The sequence below is a fragment of the Camellia sinensis genome, chromosome 5, assembly GCF_055761805.1.
Source record: "Camellia sinensis isolate YWXY chromosome 5, ASM5576180v1, whole genome shotgun sequence".
In the NCBI taxonomy this organism is placed as follows: domain Eukaryota; kingdom Viridiplantae; phylum Streptophyta; class Magnoliopsida; order Ericales; family Theaceae; genus Camellia; species Camellia sinensis.
Window position 1 is genome coordinate 154,222,616 of NC_138965.1, and position 24,079 is coordinate 154,246,694.

The 24,079-nt window shown below is 32.4% G+C and overlaps 1 protein-coding gene and 1 long non-coding RNA gene across 5 annotated transcripts; both read left to right on the forward strand.

Moving 5' to 3' along the window:
* The first annotated feature begins 9,590 nt into the window (after nt 1-9,590).
* LOC114284949 (uncharacterized) lies at nt 9,591-15,581 on the forward strand. Its single transcript, XR_014330356.1, has 5 exons — nt 9,591-10,041; nt 12,793-13,166; nt 13,577-13,706; nt 13,819-13,909; nt 15,423-15,581. It is a non-coding gene; the product is annotated as an uncharacterized LOC114284949 (long non-coding RNA).
* A 20-nt stretch (nt 15,582-15,601) lies between these two features.
* MTSSB (mitochondrially targeted single-stranded DNA binding protein) lies at nt 15,602-21,008 on the forward strand. Of its 4 annotated transcripts, none has more exons than XR_014330354.1 (7): nt 15,602-17,759; nt 18,228-18,412; nt 18,930-19,138; nt 19,227-19,327; nt 20,045-20,104; nt 20,377-20,462; nt 20,658-21,008. XR_014330354.1 is itself a non-coding variant. In XM_028227898.2 (6 exons), the coding sequence occupies exons 1-6, from the start codon at nt 17,687-17,689 to the stop codon at nt 20,394-20,396; spliced, it is 648 nt and encodes a 215-aa protein (XP_028083699.1). In that variant the 5' UTR covers nt 15,602-17,686; the 3' UTR covers nt 20,397-20,570. The 4 variants fall into 4 exon arrangements, 2 of the variants coding, with proteins under 2 accessions (XP_028083699.1, XP_082726354.1); XR_014330355.1 differs by having other exon boundaries at nt 20,728-21,008; XM_028227898.2 differs by lacking the exon at nt 20,658-21,008 and having other exon boundaries at nt 20,377-20,570.
* The last annotated feature ends 3,071 nt before the right edge of the window (nt 21,009-24,079 follow it).

Genomic DNA, 24,079 nt, shown 5'->3' on the forward strand with positions numbered 1-24,079 from the left:
CCGAGGTGATCTCGACAAGGACGAGGTTATCTCCGAAGATATCGGAATCCGAGATAAAGCGAATAAAGGACAAGAGTCCTAAGACAAAGAGGGGACTTAACCAAGATAAGGATAAAGCTCTTAGGGAGTTTATCTTTATCTCTTAAAGAGTCTAAAGTAAGCACTAAATTGGAGTTCATAGAAGTCATACTTCTAGTAGGACTTGGATTGAGTATATTATAAAAGAGAGGCACCCCCGTGGGTCTAAGGTATGCAATTTATGTTTTGAGTATTAAGTTTTGCACTTGATTATCTTTGAGAGATATACTGACTTGATCGTCGGAGTGCCCCCGGGTGGAAGAACCACCGCCGGAGCCTTTTCTTTCTGTTTCAGGTTGCTAAAACCATCTATTCTGCCTGTGCTCTCCAGTTGATCACTAAGCAGGCAGTGTGGTCAGATTTTCACCCACACAGTTTTATATTCTTTAAGGTGTGATTTGTGTACAATAAGTTGTGTCTAATCATTACTTTTATGTAACCTAATTGTACTAAGTTTGCTAAGTCTGGTTCTGCTAGTTTCTTTCAAACCTTCATTGAACTCAAAAATGAGAATTATATTATTTTGATAAATGCCTATTAGAATATGAATGATTCATGTATTCATTAACATTGTATATCATGTCATCCATTGCTCTGAAAAAGAGATAAGAAGTAATAAATATTTTTTGTGGGCATACCTTTCACATCTTATATATGACTTCATACTAATATGTTAATTCCTTTTTGAGTCATATCTTTGTAGAATCAATTTTGATGTCATAGCATGTTTTTGAGATGTATACTATCTATATTTTGAATTGTACATTTATGATCTCAAGAATATGCTCAATATGAAAATTCCATACTTATATGTTTTACATTGGAATATTGGAATGAGTTATGAAATTCCTTGATTATGATCCATCAACAATGTCTAAATGAAAAGAAGTATCATACGCATCTATCCTATTGAATACCTTTTGAATATGAATTATATTGACATACATCTCATGAAATGCTTTTGATTGATAAATTGTTGAATTAATTATTTATAACATTCATGTTGTGTTCCACATTAAGTAAAATGTTTTATGACACTTGAGTATGTGGATTGAATTGATGAAAATGCCTCTTAATAATGTTATGTGATTAAATGAGATTGTTACATCATTTCTTAATAAAACAAAGAGCATAACACTATTTTCTTATACATATTATGCTATGTGCTACAACTTGAAAATTCTGAAAAATAGCATTCCAAACTCTTGTTTGATCATTGAATTATTTTTTACCTTTTGAGTTTGTGATAAGAAGTGATTTGTGCTATATTTTTATTGAATAATAGTGATTGTTCTATGAATGCTATATTTACACAAAATCATATTAGAAAAGGATAACACCAACTTAGGGGGAGAAATCATTTTGCTAACATACTTGTTAAACCTTTTTTAGATGAACTCCTCATGAAAGAAAATTGAAGATTGAAAAACTTCTAACTCATGAACTAAAGGTATGCCTTCTACACTCTCTTAAGCTTTTGAGGTAAAAGTTCTATCTTATATCCTTTAAGCTAATACTGTTATTACTTTGATATGAAAAAGATTGATTATGCTTCATATGATTTGCAATGTATACTCTTTGATGATGCTCTTGCCTAAGAATCATGCCTATGCTTAAAGGTGTACTATATATTGAAATTCATGATTTTTCTTGACATATAGATTGCTATACCTTGAACATGCTTCATTTTTTGGATTTACATTAGCTCCATGAGATTATATTGAGTTTAACCTATTATGAGCAATATTTGGTATTCTACATAATGTTTGAGCTATGATTGTTAAATCTTCTAGATTGCATATTGGTATCCTTGGTAGGTTGCATGTTGGTATCATTTTGGCATCCTTATTGGTAATATTTGACATCCTATTTGATATTATTGAGGAGAACATTTCAGTTATGAGCTTTCATTTATCATATTTCCTATTGATTTTTCCAAATGAAATAAGGGGAAGAATTTAAACTTGATTATTTTTTAAAATTTCCTCAGTTTCTATTCTGTTTTTTATATCAAACTTATGGGCTTGCACCTTCACATGTTACTATTTTTTTGCCCATTATTGTCAAATGGTATGAGCTTCAATTGTATGATCATTATGTGCTATTATTTTTTTGGTATCATAGAGCTACCTTAATATGGATGATTATTTGTGCTATAATGAGACTTATATTCTTTCATCCTTTATGTTGTCCCATACTCCCTCATTGTGCTTGATTTGTTGAAAATGTCATTGGGGAGAAAAAGAGACTTGATTGTTTTAGTATCTCTGATTATTTTGGTATCTCTATGCTTTTGGTATCCTAATTCTTACAACATAACCTTTGAGCTGATTAGTTGTTGATAATATAAGAGGAAGATCGTTTTCCTCAAGGAAGAGTGACTTGAACTTTAGCTCCATATTTATGCTCTTGATTGGCAACCTTGTTTGATCTATACACTGTTTTGTCTATTATAGTCTTGAGATTAGTATGCTCATGCTAAAAAATTGAGAATTAGATCATGCTCAAATGCTTCTCATATACTCATTAAAAATTTGGTCTCTCATTATTATTTTTTGTTTGGGCTTAATTTTCTTTTTTTTTTCTCTGCTTTTTAATTTTATTTTTCAATACTTAAACATAAACACAACAACAAATCAAAATACAAATATTTACATAAAAAAATCAAAAAAAAAAAAAAAACACCCTTCATTTTTTTTGACGGCTACACGCCGATCAAAATAAACATAAAAAAAAAAACCCTTCATTTTTTTCGGGCCATACGCTGATCTTACTTACTCGCCTCTTCCACCGTTTTCTTTTTCTTTTTATCACCTTGGGCGACCCTTGACGCCCCTGCCCCGTGCTTTCGTCGAGAGCGACGACTCCCCGTTGACTATCAAAGGCCAAGAACGACGTTGCTCCAAATTGGGCCAATGGGGTGGTCTTCCGTTTAAGCTCTTTATTTTCGGCCTTCAATGTGCCTATTTATGCTCGTGCATCCTTGTACATGCGTTGAAGCAGAGAGAGTTAGGCGTTAACCTGATGGAGCTCACTCGTCTTGTTCTGCAATCGGTGAGCCAATTTTGTGACTGCCGTCATCGTCTCCATACAGGACGTTAGTGTAAAATGATTGCCTTCTATGTCAGATTGAGCTGCCATGATTTGCTCAATCGACATCATAGGAAGGTTAGGCAGAAGAATGATAGGAAGAGTATGAATAGAGGTACTCGGTCCAACAGAGCTTATGGGATCGTTTAGGTCCGGAAATAGAGTGAGGGGACGAGATGAGGAAGCCATGGATTAGAGGTGAAAGGTGTCAAAGAAATGAGTTGCAGAGAAATAAAAGCGAATAGACTGAGGTTTGGCCTCCTTCGTTTAATTTCTTTGTCTCTCAATGAGGAAGAATAAACCTAAGAGAGTGGTGAAGAAGAGATAGAAGAGAATGGTAAAGAATAAAATGGAAGAGTGCGTCATTAAGAAGAAGGAAAAAGAAAAGAAAACAAGGAGGGAGAGGGAGCCGAGGCGCGTACAAATCGAGGCCTACTTTTGTCGGCCAATGGCGCAAAAGTGAGGCCGCGTGTCAAACGCATTTATCAAAGGTAAAAAAGAGGCGCAGGAGAGTTGTATATGTAATATATATATATATATATATATATATTTGCTATATATATATTTTTGATGTCATTTATCACTATCATTTTCCTCCTCCTCCTCCAGATTCTGACCCATGATTTCCTTTTGATAATGTCACAGGGGAAAAAATTATATGATGTTATGTATTATGGTATTATTTTGTTATGATGTTATGTATTATGAAATTATTTTCAAATTATGGTATTATTTTCAAACTAATCTGATATTATCTTAGTCTCATATCATGTCTCTAATTAAAGCTTATTTATTACACATGTGCTAACCCATGTATTGAGAAATAAATTCAGGGAGTATGACTTGAGGGGAGCTTTTCTTACTCCCAAATCAAATCAAAATATCATTGTGTGTCATTATCAAAAAGGGGGAGATTGTTAGACTTATTTATTTTGATGATTTATTTAATTATGTTTTAATTTATTTGAAAGAGAAAAATAGAATCAAAAATTTATTTTGATGATTTATTTAATTATATTTTAATCAAAATTTATTTTGATGATTTATTTGAAAGAGAAAAATAGAATCAAAATTTATTTTGTCCCATTATTTCTCATCTTAACCTTTATCCTAAATATTGTTTGAATGTATTTAATATTTGATTAAATTAGGAGTTCAAACAATCCAAAACAAAGGTTCAAACAGCCTAGCACATCAGCATGCCAAAAGGTTCAAAATGTTCAAGTAAAAAGTATTCAAATTAGTAATGATGGAAGTACAACGACTATAAAGGTTCAAAAGACCAAAATATTCAAGTAAAAGATATTCAAATTTGTAATAATGAAGTGGAAGCTATTCAAATTGGTAATGATGGAAGTATAGCGGTTATAAACGGCTATAAATTCAAATGACTACAACGGCTATAAACGACTATAAACGGCTATAAATTCAAATGAATACAACGGCTATAATTTTCATTATATATACCAAAGCCTCTAATGTAAACAAGTTACAAAAAACCTGAAAATATTCTTTGATCTATAATCATTCACATCTTTTCTCAGAAATTATACACTGAGCCTTATAGCTTTAAGCCCATCTTTCCTATGTGAGATTTACAGAAAAATCAAAGCTTCATTTTATATATCTATCTTTGAGAGATATTTATTGTAAGCTTTCTTTGAAAGCAAAAATACTATTTCATCTTGTAAAAGTGTTGCAAATACTGTGTTCTTGAAATCTTGAGAGTGATTGTGAATCACCTAAGATTTGCAAGGGTTTGGGCTTGTGAAGTCTATGTAAAATCCGTGAAGGATTGCTTCATTTGTAAAGAGGTTGCTAGCACCCTTGTGAAACTAGAAGATAATGAAAAATATCAAATGAAACTTGAGGAGTGGATGTAGGCTTGGTTGAAGCCGACCCACTATAAATCTGTTTGTCTCCTCTTCCCTAATCTCTTTACTTTCCTATTACTGCTTGTTGGCTACATATTTTGTAAAAGCCAGTTACAGTTCGACACGTGGCAGAGTAAGGGTAATAAAGGAAGGTTATTCAAGCCTTTAATCCTGATCGTACACGTGGCAATAAATATTGGTCCTCACATGATCTGAGTAACACTAGATCAATAACGGGATGCAAGATGACATATTTTCAACGGTTACTCATATTCAAATTCAAGTACAAGAGGGAAGTTCAACTGCCAGTAATGGCGTAATGGAGCTACTTGTAAGGAAGCATGATCAGCGATCATGGAGGAGCAGTTCGACGGTTCGAAGTGCAGTTCGAAGGTCATCACTGACGAGTATAAATAGCAGGGCAGCCCCCAGAAAGGAGAGAGGACTCAGATCATACAAATCAGTCATTTACTTCATATATTTTCTTTTCCAGTCTGTTACATTTCCAGTCTTTAAATACCTGTTCTTTAAATACCTGCACTTTAAATACCAGCGCTGCACTTCGATTCATAGGAGTAGCTTCAAGTAGATTCAAGTAGATTGCTGTTGTAAACCTCTCTGAGGCTGAGTTCGGACCATTGTAAGTGTTCATTTTTATGAAATACTTCAATTGTTCTTCATATTATTGTTATTTTCTATTAACTTCTCCTAAGTCAAGCCACCAGTAAAAGTCCTCTTCATTGAGGCTGAAAAGAACTACAACACAATCGTCTGATAATTGGTTGGCAATCACAATTTCTGTAAGGACTGATTGATCCTTGCTGGCACGCTCACATTCACAAAAATACCCTTCGAAAAGCCAAAAAGCCAACACTGCTATAGCTGTCTAATATTCATGTGTTAATTATTTGATTTACCATGTATGTTAGTTATACTTCATTATTATTTTGCTTGATCATTTACTGCTAAGTTCATCATTGTGCTTGTTAATAATTTGTTGTACTAGTAGTTAATTTTATTAGGATATTATTAATTTTAATTTGTAGAAACCTAATTCATCCCCCATCTTAGGTTACTTTTTGAGCAACACTTAGGTCATGCTTGATTGGAGGTTTGGGAGAAGAGATTGGATTACTAATTCATAGGGCTCATCTATAGCATGTTTATTCGTAGAGAAGTGGTATGAGATTGCTAATCTCACGTGACTATCAATCCTCCCTCATGGTGGGATTATTGAGGGCAAAAAAATCATTTTGCTCCTCATTTTACAAAATTAACAAAAATATCTTTTATGTGACAAGGGCTTTTACATAATTTGTATATTTAATCCTAATTAACTAATACTACCATCTTATATCTCCAACTTAATACCGTCATATTAATAATCTTTTTACTCATCTCATTTAATCTAATTCGTCAAACAAATGAAATCTTAATTTTGAGCCCATTGAGATGCTACTTCAAGTGTTCAAACATAATCATTAGATGATTTAAGAATGTTTCACGACTCATTTATGTAAAAATATAAAAAGAGGTAGCATGATAATTTGTACTTATTCACCCAAAAAAAAAAAAAAAAAAAGATAATTTGTACTGACTTTTTAGTTTTTTTTTTTACTACTTCCCAAACAAGGCTAAATCATTTAATCATGCAATAATTGTGTTTTGGACTTCTAAACTAGCATTGCAATATTATTGCAAACTAAAATTATTGTGGAGAATTTCAATCCAATTTTCAAAGGGTTAATAGAAAAAGAATGGATATTGTTTTTTGTTTTTGTTGCTCTTCTCTCTATGTATGGTTAAACTGGAGAAAAAGAACAAAATCTAATTATGTTTGGATAGAATACATGAAAAAATTGATATTAGACTTCTCTCAAGTTTAAATATGGGGGTGACCATCATGTTCACACTTGTGGAGTTCTATCACGAGTTTGGCTTTGTATAGCTCTCAACATATACCATTTATGAAAAAATTAGTTTATTTTATAATTGTAGTCTTTTTATTTTATTACATTTGTCTAAAAAAAAAAAGATTACAAGTGTATTTTTGAAAATAATCCATCTATTTTTTGAAAACAAATAAAATAAAATAGAAAGTTATAATAATTGGATTGACTTATAAATGTTATATATCCAATAAGATGAATAATTCATATTATGGAAATGGAAAGTGTGATGAGTATCATAACATAAGGATCAAATTTAAATTTAAACTTGAGAAAATCTTAATAATTATTTTCTTACAAATTATATTATTAAAATATTTTTATATTTTATTTATTTATTTAATAAATAAATAAATAATATAAAATAAATTAATAATCATCTCATTTATTTCACCGCCAATCACCCTAATTTTAGTTTTAAGAGATTTAAAAAGTTTGGGCTAGTTTGATTTGTATTTCAAGATATAATTTTTGATAAATTTTTTTAAAATTTTGTTTGATTCAAATTTTTTGAAAAAAAATTTCAAATTTTTTTTTTCTCTTATACATCAATCAATCACTTTTCTCTCTTCTCTCTCATTCTCAATCATTTTTTTCTCACACTTATTTACTCAACTACAACAAAATATCAAATCATCCCAAACTTCAAAACTCCAAAGCTATTTTTAAAACATACAACCAAACAAATTAAAAAAATTTCTAAACTCTCTCTCCAAAATTTTTTACTATGAAAATTTATTTCAAAACACAAACCAAACACACCTTATCTTTATTTTTTTGTTAGAAATTCCTTTCTCTGGTTTTCTCTCCCAATCCCTCAATCCAAACAAATTGTTATGTTTGTTTAGACTAACTGGATAAAAGGGATTGTAATCCAATACATAGTTCTAGACTATTTGGTAGAAAAGATGTGTGTCTTATATTTGTTTTCTCATGATATTAGATATCTATAAAAGATTGTTCTAATAAATCCAATATTTGGTTAGAATATTATGAAGAATAATAAATGCTCAAAAGTCTATTTTATATTTTTCAATTGTTTGCTAAAAGTAATAGCAATAATAAATCTATCTTTAATATATTATTTTATTTTTTTCCCTAAAAGTTCCAAAATATTAAATAAATAAAATATCAATAAAAATTAAATAAATTTATTTTACTTTTTAATTGAGACTTTTAAATTTTATTTTATTTTACTAAGTACAATACATAAGAAACTAAACATTTGTTTTTGTGATAGTGAGTCCTCGTTTGGTAAACATTTTGAGACTAAAATAGTACAAAAAGACAAAATAGGCTATATAAGCAAATAAGATAAAATGTTATATCCAAATCATAATCATTACATTTTTTCTCTCATAAAGTCAAAAAAGCCCCCCCCAAAAAAAAAAACCAAATGAGACTAAAAAAGTCTCAACACAAAAAAGTTGGCTACCGTAGTCAATGCCAAACGAAGCTTGAATTTTTATTTATTTTTTTGAATCTATATCCCATCATTTGAAAAAAATTAAATTTTTATTCCAATTTTTTTTTTATAAAAATAATTAAGATACATGTATTTGGAGGGTAAAAGTGTCTTTTTGCAAGTTAATCTCATGAGATTGTTATTCCATCGGGAAATTTTATTTCCACATACTTACTTACCTAAGTGCATATAATTTTTCAGTATACACACTTATTAATTTAGTTTTTTATTATTCTTATCATTCCACATACTTAATATTTCAATTACACCCTAACTCATATCATGTACACACACCACCTACACTCTCCTTCTACACACCTTTACCTCTTCATCCACTTCAACACAACTATGAACATGATTTAAAATCAGAGATTAGCCTCAAAGTCCTCGTCGATGGCGACTATCGTGTTGCTTTAGCAACTACTATCAGCGAAAAACTTGCCAAAGTTACGAAATGACACCGTGCAAGATAAAATTGATACAAGTCAATCCATATAGTCTCTCAACTAGCTTTGCCCAGTGACTTTAGAAGCTAAATTCTCTCTCCATGGAATCAAATCTGCCTCATCATTGACTTATGCTTCCGCTCTCAATCTGGAAACTGTTCTCGTGATCTTTTGAAACCGTTGACGAAAGGATTTTAGTCAATACATCTTCCTCAGTAGGATATAAAACGGACCTGAACTATATATATATTGCGTTTCTCCATGGCTTCATATCAAATCCAGTCTATGTTTCTCCCTCTTAAAAATTCTCTAAAAACTCTTATCTCTCTTATAGTCGAACCTTCGTCAATTATATTTCTATTCCTTCCTATCTTTCGAGAAGAGAGAATGAATTGACACAAATGGCTTACTCATGGGTCATAGTGTTGGTGCTGATGTTCGCTATGGTGGCCGGATTTGTATTCACTCAAGCTCCAGGACCATTACTAGTGAAGTCTTCGGTAGCATCGCCTTCCATAAAGTCACCGACCACCTACCAATGCACTACAGAAAGATGTGTATAGAAAAAATTTTAATATAATATTATATGTGCATTTTAATATTCATTATAATAATTTTATTTTAAAATATATTTATTATTAAAATAATATTTTATTATATATATATTAAAATAAATCGATGCGTAAAAATAGAATTTTCCATTCCATCTGCTCTTCGACGTAACAATCCAAGGATATAGAATCTGGTTAGATTACTAACCAACAAATTGTCAACCAAATAATGTATTCCGAGTCCAATTCCCTTCCAAACAAACACCTTCTTAGGGTTTAGGCCCTGTCTGTGTCTCTGGCTCGCTCGAAAGGGAAGGGTTTTGTAGCGAGCAATGGCGAATCGCACGGACCCAGCGGCGAAGAGCATAAGGGAAACAAACTATCAGAAGCTGGTGGACAAGGGCATGGAGCTCGAAACCCATCCCCACAAAGACATCTTCGTCGAGTTCATAAAGAACCAAGATTACAAGTCATTAGTGTCTCATCTCCAATCTTTAATTAAATTTAGATTTGAAGAAAAGTTTGGTGAAAATGAGATCTTATCCTTTCATTAAACTTGTATCAAATCAAGTTTTCCCCCAAATTCAGGTATGAATAAAATCTTTCACCAAATTTCCAATATTTTTTTCCCACTTTGATGAAATTGTTAAATGATGAAAGATTGGAGTTGGGTTTTTTCTTTTTTCCTTTTAAGAGTTTGTTGGGATAGTTTAGGTATTTTTAAAAAGATTTGATGAAAAATTTGATTTGGTGAGCTTTATCAAATCAAGCTTTTGGTGATTTAAATTCTTGAATAAATTTGATGAAAAAAAGGGTGAAGGAGTGGAGATGCTTACAATGTTGATACCCTATTTTATTGAAGGGTTAATTTCACTTTTATTCCTAAATTATTGTTAATTTTTTTTAAAATTTTTAATTTCATACCTTAAATTAGGAATTATTCAGAGTTTATTATTTCAATTCATATGGGCTAATTGGAGATGTCCATCCCAATCAATATTGGTGGAAACCTAAGCTTATGGGCAAAAGGTTAATTTACAATTTAGATAACCTAAATTGTACAGTCAAACACCATTTTCTTCTCCACACTTCATTTCAAAATAGTGAATAAAAAAATTGAGGGTATGGTTGTATGGTTTAAATTGTTCAAATTTTGAAATTACTTTTTCGTCCATCAAACTATTAACGGTTATTGATTTGGATAATAGTTTCCAATTGCAGAAACTTTATGGAATAAAAAGATGAAATTAATAGTTTAAGGATGAAATAGAAATAATGGTATTAGTTTAGGGGATAAAAGTGAAATTAACCCTTTATGGGATTTGTGTGAATGCTAGCAGGGTTTTGAAATGTTTATAATGGAATTTGAACTAACTTGTGATTATTTATTTATATATTTGAGAGGATATGGTGTTTCTGTGTTTGTACGTGTGCCAGAATTTGAAACAATGCATGCTTATTTGTTTGTTATGTGCGGTTGCTATGAGTTGTAGAAGCAGGCTGGTCTCAAGCATCAACATGGAAATGAGGTGTTGGAAACAAAAACGCATCAAAATAAAAAGCCTGGAACTAATCACCTATTTCTTCATCTTTATCTGTTTCTTGTTGAATCTTGCGTTATTACTTACATATTTAAGTATATGTATATATATTGTTTGTTTGTATAGGGAAGGCAATCAATATGCGTCACTGAAGCGCTCTGCCAAGGGTAATATTTTGGGATAGCGCATTCAGCCCTTTTTGTTGCCGATATAGATACCGCGAGCTTCATATGCTTGCATGTGCCACTTCTTCCACTATGTGGCTTGTGCACTAGTCTGCTCGTATATAACCAATTCTCTCTCCTCTCTTTTTAGATTTTTTTTTAATTGTTTTATTTGGCCTCATTTTACTTTTATTTTTTAAACTATTTTCATTTTTTCCTTTCGTCCTTATTAATTTCATTATTCTTGTCTATGAAGTTTTTAATTTCAACAAATGGTTTAAGTTATTTGATAATTAATAAGATCATTTCAAAATTTGAATGATTTATTTGATAATTGTTGGATTGTAGGTACATGCCAATTTTTAAGTTATAAATTTTTCAAATCGGTTAGAGAAGAAGGGGATGGCAAAAGGTTACATTGATGTGATTAGGGACATATATGAAGTGGTGGTGACCACTATTAGATCGCTTGCTGGAGAGACAATGAATTTCTTATCACTGTAGGGTTACACTAAGGATTTACTTAAATCTTTATCTTTTTGCGTTAGTTATGGATGAGTTGACGAGAAATATTAAGGATGATGTGCCATAGTGTATACTTTTTGCAGATGATATCGTGTTAGTGGATGAGATTAGAGAAGGAGTTAACATAAAGTTGAAGGTTTGGAGAAAAGTACTTGAATTTAAAGGATTCCGAATAAGCGGAACTAAGACAAAGTACATGGAATGTAAATTTAGTAACAATAACAATGAAAGTAGAAGAGAAGTGAAGATTGAGAATCAAGAACTGCCTGAAAGTGAACATTTTCATTATTTAGGGTCGATTATTACAACGGCCGGGGAGATTGATGCGGATGTGGCACATAGGATTAAGGCGGGATGGCTTAAGTGGAGAAATGTGTCTGTGGTACTGTGCGATAAAAGAATACCCACTAGATTAAAAGGTAAGTTCTATAGAATGGCTATTAAACCAGCGATGTTGTATGGGACGGAGTGTTGGGCAACCAAGAAATAACCTGTCGATAACATGAGTGTTGCTGAGATGAGAATGCTAAAGTGGTGTATGGCAATACTAGACAAGACAGAATTAAGAATAAGTGTATTCGGGAATGGGTAGGAGTAGCACCAATAAAAAATAAGTCGAGAGAAAATCGATTGAGATGGTTTGGTCAGGTTCAACGGAGACCAATAGAGACAGTAGTGAAGAGATGCGATGCAGTGACGGTAGATGGAAATGTTAGGGAACCGGGTAGGTTTAGATTAACGTTGACTAGCGTTGTAAATAGATATATGGATCTACTTAATTTGACTAACGAAATGGCCTTTGATAGAGCTGCGTGGAGAATGAGGTTTCATGTAGCCGACCCCATTTGATGGGACTTTGGGCTTGGTTTGGTTTGGTTTATCTTCAATTGCACCATATCAATAGAAATTAAAAATTTGAAAGACTAATTAAATGATATTGCTAATTTAGATATAAAATAGAAGTAAATGGCAATAGTTGTTTATAAAAATTGTCTAACTTTTAAATTTTTTGGTAATTGATGTTTCTAATTTTTTGGGCTTTGTGATTTGTGCATTTTATTAAATCAAATATTTATAAAAAAAATAAAAGCTAAGTTGGACAATAACAGGGGCATGGAGAAGACCATTTCAAAAATGAAGAAAGCTAGTGGGTTCGAAGACGCATATTTGCACAATACTCATCGAAACTTCCAGTATTCTTAACAGTCAGAGCAAAACATATCCTTTTTATGAGCAGTAATTTTGTCATTTTGTTGTAATTCCTATGATTTATTTGAATGATGCATTTGGTCCAGGGATCTGGTGGGAAGGATTGGGTCTCAGATTTGAATCCACATTCCAATCCTTTTTTTGGGTTGCAACACTGCAATTGGACTTGGATACCCATTTGAAACCAGCAATTGAATTTTAGTTACAAAGCAAATTCACAAATTCAATTATGGATTTACAAACCAGATCATACCAGTCCTTATTTCTTACCAAGGTCAGAAATTGAGATTGGTGTGGCTCTGTTTACAAGGACCATATATATCTTTTATGTCAAATGAAAAATTGTCACTGGGCGAAGCTTCATGTAGAAATGAGGAAATATGTTGTATTTTTAGATATAGGTAGGGCTGGGACCTGGATTGTAACAATTCTAGAACTTTTGCTCCAATCTTTGGGTCGTAACTTCGTAAGGCTATTCCTGACCTAGAATTTTGTAACGAATCTGGATTGTTTAAAATGGTCACATTGGTTGTAAGGTTATTCCAACCATTTAGTGGAAATATCATGTTATAGTTTATTAGGTTGACATTTCGGTCGGTGTTTTCTTTGACAACTATGTTCTTCCTAATTTTTTTAGAGATTCTTTTGAGTAGTTTTCTGTACTTACATATTCCATGCTGGTAGATGGACTCTTGAATCCATTGGTTCACTGGATCTGAGAAAAAGTGCTTTGGAAGATGATTTTGAAGAGGAAGAAGAAAAAGATGAGGAAGATGAACTCAATGCTGACTTAGATGCTGGTGCTCATGAAAGGGTCCTCTCTCTCTCTGTTATGAATTTTATCTAGATTCCATTTTGTTTTTGTTTGATTCTGGGGTGTTTTCTTTTCTGATGAGATGATATTTTTCTTGATTTTATTAAAATAGGATTTTATTACTGTGGACGAAGTTCCACAACGGAAAGAGATAGGGATAGAAAACGCGACAGTCACAGGTACAGGTACAGGTACAGGTACAGGTACGGGTAATTCTGATATGAATTCTTTTAATTGCAGTTTCTGATGTTCTTGGTCCCTGGCAGAATATTTTGTAAGAAAAGTTTCTTTTGCACTTATAAGCCGATTAGCTTTATCTTGTCATCAGACTTTATCATGGTAGGAGCAATCTGTGAGATATCACAATGGGAAAATGTTGGTTAACAGCACTCATACATATGCACATATATCATATGTGAATACTTGCGTACAATAGTAGTTTTGAATGCTAACTTCATTTGAAGAGTATAGCTGTTTAAGAATCTGTGTGAGAACAAGATGGTGGCATCTGTTTTTGATGTGTGTTATGAAGCTAGTTGTTTATCCCTTGTTACTGGCAAGTTTAAGGTTTAAGTTTTTGTTCTTTGTGTTAACTGTTTTATGTAATCACTGGTAAGGGGTTATGAATCTTCTTAGTGTAAGCATGATAGATTTGCGGAAGCTGTTGTCTAGAATCCATACGCACACACGCACATTCTTACATGGGCACACACATCCACATTTTTCAAGGGTTATGCTACTGCCATGGCTTTTAAAGCCATCAGTGGCTTGAAACAGCTTCCTATATCAATGTCTATGGTCCTGCCAGGTTTTTCTGTACTGACAGTGTGCAGAGAGAAGTATGATGGATCGAACAATTCTAATTTAGCTCAACTGTTTCATATTTGTGGATTTATTCATGCTGTGCATGTGATCCTTTCGACTTCTAATAATTTTTTGGTGAATCGATTTTTAGCCGAACCCACTATTTTTTAAATATTACATGTGCAAGGATGTGTTGCGATTTAAGAAGCCTGAGAAAATTGGATAGTGATTTTATTTTCATTCTCTCTTTTGATTTATTTCAATTCTTTATTTTTTTCATTTTCATTTTGTCCATTTCCTTCCCCTTAGTGAAACTTCCCCCCTTTCTGTCATTATTATTAATCTCTAGTACTTTTATCATCGTATTTGGGCTCAATGTGAATGCATAATAAATATATTTCATGACCATCATGGGAACTAAATGAGTTTTCTATGTCGTAGCTTGTACGAGTCTGGTGGCTAATATGAGTCTGGTGGGAGTTTTCTATGCAGTAGCTAGTATGAGTTTCCTGTAAATTTTTTTTTTTTTTTTAAATTTTAATTTATGGGATGTCATATCCCATTTTCTTAGCCAAACGTGACATTATGTATTTTGTTGAATTATTATTCCAATCCGAGAGCCATGTGCTTCCAAACAAACATGGCCTTCGGGTTCACTTGCACGTTATAATTGAATATAAAAACTCCAAACCAGCTTCCTTCCACACCAGAGTTCTCTTTGCTGATGGCGCACGACTGTCCGTAATCTCACAATTATATCTTGGTTTATTCTCTGATGATAAATTTATGCTGATTATTCTGATCCTCATTAATAGTATATCAAGATCACAATTTAGTTCCTTGTGATAACTGATGTATGCATGTGATTTTTAACCTTACTCTTACATTTTGGTTGTCCCTTCATTTTCTCAGGGATTGCAATTGCGACAGAGAAAGCAGATGAGGGCGTGACAGAGAGAGGGATAGAGACATGGATATAGATAGGGACAGAGACAGGTACCACCATCGCCTGAGAGATGACAAGGATTATGGTTGTGAGAGGGAGCGAGAAAGGGAGAGGGGAAGGTAGGGAAAGGGATAGGCGAGATGGGAGCATGGCAGGCGGAGGAACCATTCAAGGAGCCGGAGTAGGAGTAGGGACCGCTAGGATTGTGATTGTGATGGAGAGCATCATAAGAGGCATGCCCGCAGCAGTGCCAGCCCTAGAAGGCGTGGGGATGGTCCAGAGGACGGGAACGCTCGAGACGAACCAAAGAAGAACAGAAGGATGATGGGTTGGAGCACCTGGCTTCTGAGATTGCTGAAGCAAACAAACTCCGGGCGGCCCTTGGGTTGAAACCCCAAACAACCTCTTATGCTTAAAAAGTAAAAAAATTATTTAAAATATTAAAAAAAATTCAGTAAAAATAAAAAAATACGAAAAATAATAAAGTAAAATTTTTTAAATATTTTTTTATGATCAATAAAAAAATTAATTTATTTAAATAGAAAATATTTTCTGAATTAAATTTTTTACTAATGTTGTTACACCACCACCGTTATCCTATTACAACAATTGTTGGTGCTACAACTTCCACCACAACCACCCCATTGTGTGCCCCACAAGTGTCATCACTTTGCCGCCGCCTTCACACTACCGCCACTATTACAACTGCTTGGACATTAGTTTTGGATTCAGATTACCCCGGTTAAACCTATATTTATATGCTCAAATATTTTTGCTTAAGGTGCAAAATTAGAACGTGTGGTGGATGTACGGAAAAAGGGGATAAATTACACCGATCACTTTTAAAACCTATGAATAAACTTATATTGATTTTTATTTTAGTAATATTAGAGCGATTGAAACTAATTATCTGTAAGCACATAATAAGCGAAACTAATTTTGTGTGTTTGGTTTGAGTTTTTTGAATTAAGTTTTTTAGTTTTTGTATTTTTTTTTTTTGTTTTTAGTGAATTTTTTATTTTTTTTTTAGATATATCTTACTTAGATGTATTTAAAAAGTAAAAAATTTGTGAAAAAATATTTTAAAAAATTAATAAATATATAAAAATATAAAAAATGTATTGAATTTTTGTTATTTTATTTTTTTAGATTTTTGGTATTTAGTGAATTTTTTTTTAAAAAAAATTATAATTTTTTTACTTTTTAGATACATTTATGTTATGTATGTCTAAAAAGTAAAAAAAAAAAATTGCTTAAATTATTAAAAAATTCAGTAAAAACAAAAAAGCACAAAAAATAAGAAAGTAGGATTTTTTAAAAAGTGTTTTTTAAAAAATGGAACAAGTGAAGTGATGGTATTATCATTTTTTTCATCTACAAGTGGTTGTTTGGTATGATGGATATGTGTTCACTTATTTGAGTTATATCACCTTTCTATTTTTTTACATATTTTTTCATAAAAAGTTAAAAAATATACTTATTTAGATTATTTTAAAAAATTAAATTTTTTAAAGAAATTTGTGTGTTTGGTTTGAATTTTTTAGATTAAGTTTTTTGAAAATTGAATTTTTTTGTTTTTAGTGAATATTTTTAAAATTTTAAACATTTTTTAAATTTTTTTAGATGCATCTTACTTAGATGCATTTAAAAAGTAAAAAAATTGTGAAAAAATATTTTAAAAAATTAATAAATAAATAAAAACATAAAAAATGTACTGAATTTTTGTTTTTTTGTTTTTGTATTTTTAGTGTTTAGTGAATTTTTAAAATGTGATTTTTACAAATTTTTTACTTTTTAAGTATATTTATGTTAGGTATGTTTAAAAAGTAAAAAAAATTGCTTAAAATATTAAAAAAAAATTAGTAAAAAAAAAGAAAAAAAAAGAAAACAAGAAAGTATAATTTTTTGAAAAGTATTTTTGAAAAAATGAAACCAAGCAAAGTGATCTTATGTCAAATTTGTGGGGTTTAATGTGTGTGTGTTTTTTTTTAATTTAAAAAAAATTGTAATTTACCCAAAAAATAAAAATCAACAGTTTATGTAGAATTGAGCTACTACCAAGTCCGGGGTGGAGGTTGGGATGGGTCGGGCAGATATGAAAAACTTCTCTAACCCGAACCAAACCCGAGAGATTTGCCCCAATCGAAAACGGTAAAACCCCCCTTCAACCCTCCTCGTCTTCATTTTTCCAACTCTTTCTTCGCAGTCTCTGTAACTTTGTTCGCTCCAAATGACTTCACTCGCTTCCCGATTCGTAAAGTTATTGAGAGTCCCTTGTACTTCCAGACCCAACTCTTCATTCGGTATCTCTCTCTCTCTCTCTCTGTATATATACGTATGTATGTGTGTGTAAATGAAGCTTAATTAGTTGATATAACTTAGGATTACCCTACTTATATTAATGATTTTATCTGGGTTTAGCTAAGAAACTATTTTTAAGATTACTTTTGACTGTATAGTTGTGTGCATTTATAATAGGCACACGCTAATAAGTGCCCCAGACATTGTTTAATTTTGAAATTTGTGTATAAAGTGGCTTGAAAATGGTTAAATTGTTGAAAAAAAAGGTTCTGAAATCAATTAAGAGTGTTTTGAAATTAGTGAAAAAAATTCACTTTTTTCTGTTTGGGTGTGCCCAAGGGCGCTTACTATATGAATTGACATTGTGCCGTGTCCGTTCATGGTGTGGTATATAAGAAATGGGGATGTGTTTTTGATGGGAATGTTTTTGTTGGATGAGTTATAATTGATGGGTTTGTGATAAAATGCAGTGGTTGGGATGCAAGGAAGCTCTAAGTTGTGCTACTCAACCTTTACAGTTGATAGTGACAATGATAATGATGGAAAGAACAAAGAAAGTGAAGACTATGATGATGATTTTCTGGCTGAAAAGCCAGAGTTACAACCACAGAGCGTGGATCCCAGAAGGGGTTGGGGTTTCCGTGGTGTGCATAAGGTACTTGATATTAGTTCCCAATGAAGAAACAAATTTGCATATCATTTAAATGAATGTAATACAGGATTTGAATGGTCCATTTTTATTTATAAGGTAGATACATAGATGATGTAGAGAGGGAGTCATGGCCGTAATTTCTGATGTTAGTCTTTATACCTAGTGATACTAAAACTTGACTCCTCTCTCAATTTCATTACCCAGAAATTCATGGAAAGGAAAGGAAATTTTTGGGCTGATATGTTTTTTTGCTCTAGGAATATTGAAACCCTTAACTGTGAGTAAAACGACTATTGGGCTTTGGGTTGACCTTTTTTTCCTTTTTTTTTTCTTTTTCTTTTTCTTTTTCGGAGAGGGATTGGTTGTTTGCAGACCAGAAAGTTCATAGAGAACAAGGTTGAAAATGCATTTTATCTTCTTGTGCTCAATGCTTTTGGCAACCACATCGTGGGTTAGATATTAAAACTTGCGTGTTGTAGAATTAAGAGCTTTATTTGAGGGTTGGTCTTGATTTTTGCAGGCTATTATATGTGGAAAAGTTGGGCAAGCTCCTGTGCAGAAGATCTTGCGAAATGGCCGAACTGTAACCATCTTTACAGTTGGGACAGGGGGCATGTTTGATCAAAGAATTGTGGGAGCAAAGGACCTGCCAAAACCAGCTCAGTGGCATCGAATTGCTGTGCATAATGAACCTCTTGGGGCATATGCAGTTCAACAACTCATCAAAAAGTATACTTCCACTTTATTTATTTATTTTGTTTTAGTATAAATGGATTTTCTTCATTTTTTTTTAATAATTTGTTGAGCTTTTTTGCAGCTCTTCAGTGTATGTCGAGGGTGACATTGAAACTAGAGTTTACAATGACAGTATTAATGGTGAAGTTAAACATGTGCCAGAGATATGTGTACGTCGTGATGGTATGTTAACACGCCTTGCATTTTTTTTGTTTTAAAACATCATTCTTGTTATTATTATGTTATGGATTTCAACCATTCTTGTTACCTTGCACACAATCACTAGCATCCCTTCCCTTGTCTCCATGTGTGTCCCTCTCTTTTTTACGGTTTTTTTGGGTCAGTCTATCGTGTGTGATAAAGATCTATTATGCAATAGGAAAGAAATAGTGGTATCATTTAAGTATATGGCGTCAGAAGCTCAAAATGAACACAAAAAAATAGTGTTGGTAGAGCCAATGAGAAAGACAATGACCTATGAATTGGACGAGAATTTGGCCCCATATAGCAGAAAAGCTAAAAAGGCTCACCTTAAGTTATTAACACTTCAGGATCAGTTGAGTTGACTGGCTGAGGTGACGAGCAACCTGGTGTAAAAATCTATGATGTTTTAAATAGGTTGTCCAATCAACTTATGTTAGTGATATTCATGAATGTGGTTGTTTTGTCACTGTCCTAGTTGGTTACAAGTTGTTTAGTACATTAAAAATTGACATGTAATGTAACTATATAAAACCCTTAGGAGTCAGTTATCAAGACTTGAGACAGCAATAAAAGTTCGTGAAAATTTAGAACCTTCTTGATGTAATATGCATTGGGTTACATGGAACTTTGAATTTAGTGCAGAACCTGTGAAACTAAGTAACTTCATGTCATATTGTTCTGTTTGTTTTCTTGTAGGGAAGATTCGCCTTGTGAAAACAGGAGAAAGCACCAGCAACATTTGCTTTGACGAGCTTCGTAAGTTCTAATAGTTGCAACTATAATTTTGTCCACTGGTATACAGCCCAAGCTGGGAAAAATAAATATATAAAAATAAATAAATAGGAATGACTAAAACACCTCTGGAATAGTACTCTACATTATTTCTTGAACAACGGCATTTGGATAGGGAATAATGATCTTGTGAGTAACTACCAGTATTTCCAAATCCAGAAGTTGTCATTGAGTAGGTATTCCAATTTTTATGCCTTGATTATGCCTTGATTATCATGTCTGTCTGTTGTTGGCAGGAGAGGGATTGCTTGCGTAGGAGTCTGTCGGTAAATGTGCAAATTTTAATATCAAAAAGGCAGAGCGGCCAAAGAATCATATATTTGTAAGAAATATATATGGGTTTAGTTATTCTGATTTGTTACCAGGCCAAATTGTTTTTTTCATTAACTTGATTTTCCTGCTGGGATCTAAAAATTTCTTTCGTTTCTCATCTTATTTTTTCTTTGAATGATTGTTTTTGGGTGTTCTTTCTTTTTCTTTTCTCTTTTCTCTCTTCTTTTTATTTTTATTTTTTGAGGTGGGGGAATGGGGTGGAGGTATCTGTGTGCGACGTGACTGCATTTATTTGTCTCTTTGATTTGCAACAGGTCAAGTAGATCCATCAATGTCAAAATTGTTTGATTGATACCATAGGTGTGTCTCAAGTCATTGAGAATGCTTCTTATGTTTGGTGTACATTATAAATTTAAGTACACTTTTAACAATTTTAGACCATACTAGTTGATGACTCGAAAGGAAGTAGGAGCAGCTGGTTGTGTTTACTGGTTACAGTTGCATTCACACCAGTTCAAGTTTCTTGATGTAGATAATCAGGCATATATTTGGACAGTTTCGAATTGAATGAACTATTCTTTGGATTGTTTCTATATATGCATATGGAAGTGTGCACATCAATATTTCTGTTGATTATGTATTTAATTCCTTGGGTTTACAATTAAAATTTCTATTGAGCAATCCTCTACATGTAAGGTAATAGACATCAGAACTTGAAGGACAAATGGGTATATGATCATTAAATGATAAAACGTGATTTTGGTGATCCCAGTTAAAACAAATCTTCCATCTCATCTTTGGTAATACTTAATTGAAAGATATCTTTCCCAAATTTTGATAGTTTATCACTTGGAAGGACCTGTGTTTTGGTAGATACTATTTATTAATCAAGGTTTCAATACCATTTTTACGTTATTGTACATCAAAGGGATACACGGATACATTGCACACCACAGGCTTTGTATGTTTCACATTCAAATGTCATATATGAACAAGCAAATTTTAATATTTTATCAATGCTCAATAGATAGAATTAACATAACATGTTCAGTGAAAACTGAAAAGCAGAAAATCTCTAGAATTTTTTTCAATTTTTTATCTGACTTCAGTTCCATCTAGTAGCACAGAGCACTACAATACTAACTGAAATTCATGTGAGGTTACAATCTACAATCCCCTCTTAACATCATGATATATCAAAGCAGTAAATCACATTTGAAGGTCTTAAATTTGATATCAATATTTTATTTTGTAAGTTTCTATTGTAATGCAACCCATTAATTTGATGAGTTTTTACAAAAACTAACTGAAATACAACAAAATAAAATGGGTCTTAAAGTCTTTACATAACCATGCTAGAGATTGGATTCAATAAAAGTTGAAAAATGAAAGAATTGTGAGCATCAAAGAATGGGAAGAGAGTCTGTGAGAGAGAGAGAGAGAGAGAGAGAGAGGGCACCCAAACTTTTGTACACAATACAATTCAATTCAATAAAAGATGAAAATGAAATCATTGTGAACATCAAAGAATAAGAATAATTAAATTCAATAGAAGTTGAAAAATGAAAGAATTGTGAGCATAAAAAATAATAGAGAGAGAGAGAGAGAGAGAGAGAGAGAGAGAGAGAGGGGCAAGCAAACTTGCACAACTCAAACCAAGTCTTAAATTCTATTAAAGGAGATCGGTTACATGATTTATTTTTTTTTCACTCGACTCTAGCAACGACCATTTGGTTAGTCAAATTAAAGAGATTCATATTTCTATTTATTACACTAGCTCACGTCAATCTAGGACTGCTCCTTCTCCTAACACCTCCATCTACCGTCACTGCATTGCATCTCTTTGTTATTACCTCTGTTGGTCTCCGTTATATATGACCAAACCATATTAATTTATTCGCTCTCAACTTATCTTCTATTAGTATTACTCATACTCATTCACGAATATACTCTTTCCTGATTTTGTCTTTTCTAGTCTTTCTACTCATTCATCTTAGCATCCTCATCTCAGTAATACTCATTTTATCTACATGTTGTTTCTTACTTGTCCAACATTCTGTCCTATACAATATCGGTGGTCTAATAACTGTTCTATAGAACTTTCCTTTTAATTTAGTGGGTACTTGTTTATCGCACAGTATCTCGGATGCACTCCTCCACTTAATCCATACCGCCTTAATTCTATGGACCACATCTGCTCCAATCTCCCTAGCCGTTGTGATGATCGATCCAAAATAATGAAAATGTTCACTCTTAGGTAGTTCTTGGTTCTCAATTTTCACTTCTCCTCTACTTCCATTGTTATAGTTACTAAAATTACACTCCATTTACTCCGTCTTAGTTCTGCTTATCCTAAACCCTTTAGATTCAAGTGTTTCTTTCCAAGTCTTCAACTTAGTATTAACTTCTTCTCTAATCTCATCCACTAACACGATATCATCTGCAAAAAGCATACACTGTGACACATTATCTTGAATATCTCTCGTCAACTCATCCATAACTAAAGTAAAAAGCTATGAAGCATGGACACCTCTCTGAGGGCTGCGTATTATTGTCAGACATGTGTTGGACATGGACGCGTGTCCAACATGTAGTAGAAGGTGTTTGATTTTTTATTTTTTTTGATTTTTTTGCAACCGGACACGTAATGGACACGTTCGGAACACCGCAGGTTGAAATTCATAATTTATGAAACTCTATGGGGTTCAATTTGTAAAAAACAAAAACAGATCAATTTGTAACCTATAATAGAACAAAGAGAACAGAAGAGAAAGAGAAAGGCTCGTCGGCCACACCTGGTCGCTTTTCACTGGTCAGCCAGTCAGCCGTCGCTCATCAGAGGTCGCTACTCTTACTGTTATCCAAGGTACAACTTCAATCTTCTTTTTCTTCTTCTTTTTTGATTTTCTCTATCGTCGCTCTCTCTCTCTCTCTCTCACACACACACACACACACTCTTCTACTCTGATCTTGAACTTTCATTTATTTATTCTTTTATATGGTGATTGTAAGAAATATCTCTGTTTGTGCCTCTCTCTCTTCTATTTTTTTTTCTAATTTTATTTTATTTTTTCTTTTCTTTCTCTCTACCTTTGTTATTTGATTATATTCTCTCTCTCTCTCTCTCTCTCTCTCTCTCTCTCTCTCTCTTTGTTTTTTTTCTGATTAGTTTTGTTAATTTTAATAATATGTGTTTTTTTTATTTTATAATTTTAATAGTATTATTTTGTATTTTTTTTATTTTAATTTTATGGCATATAATAAATAATTTAATTATATATATTAAACGTGTCCCTTGCATGTGGTTTCCTCTATTTTTTAAAAATTTACATGTCCACGTGTTCGTGTCGTGTCACGTGTCTGTGTCTGTGTCCGTGCTTCATAGGCAAAAAGATAAAGACTTATTAAGGTTGATCCTTGGTATAACCCCATAATAATTGAAAATTCACTTGTCTCTCTAGCAAACGATCTAATAGTGGTCACCACATCTTCATACATGTCCCTAATCATATCAATGTAACCTTTTGTCATCCACTTTTGCTCTAACACCCATTAGATTGTATCCCGAAACACTCTATCATATGCTTTCTCAAGATTGATAAAAACCATATGAATGTCTCTTTTCTTTTCTCTATACTTTTCTATTACTCTCCTCAAAAGATAGAT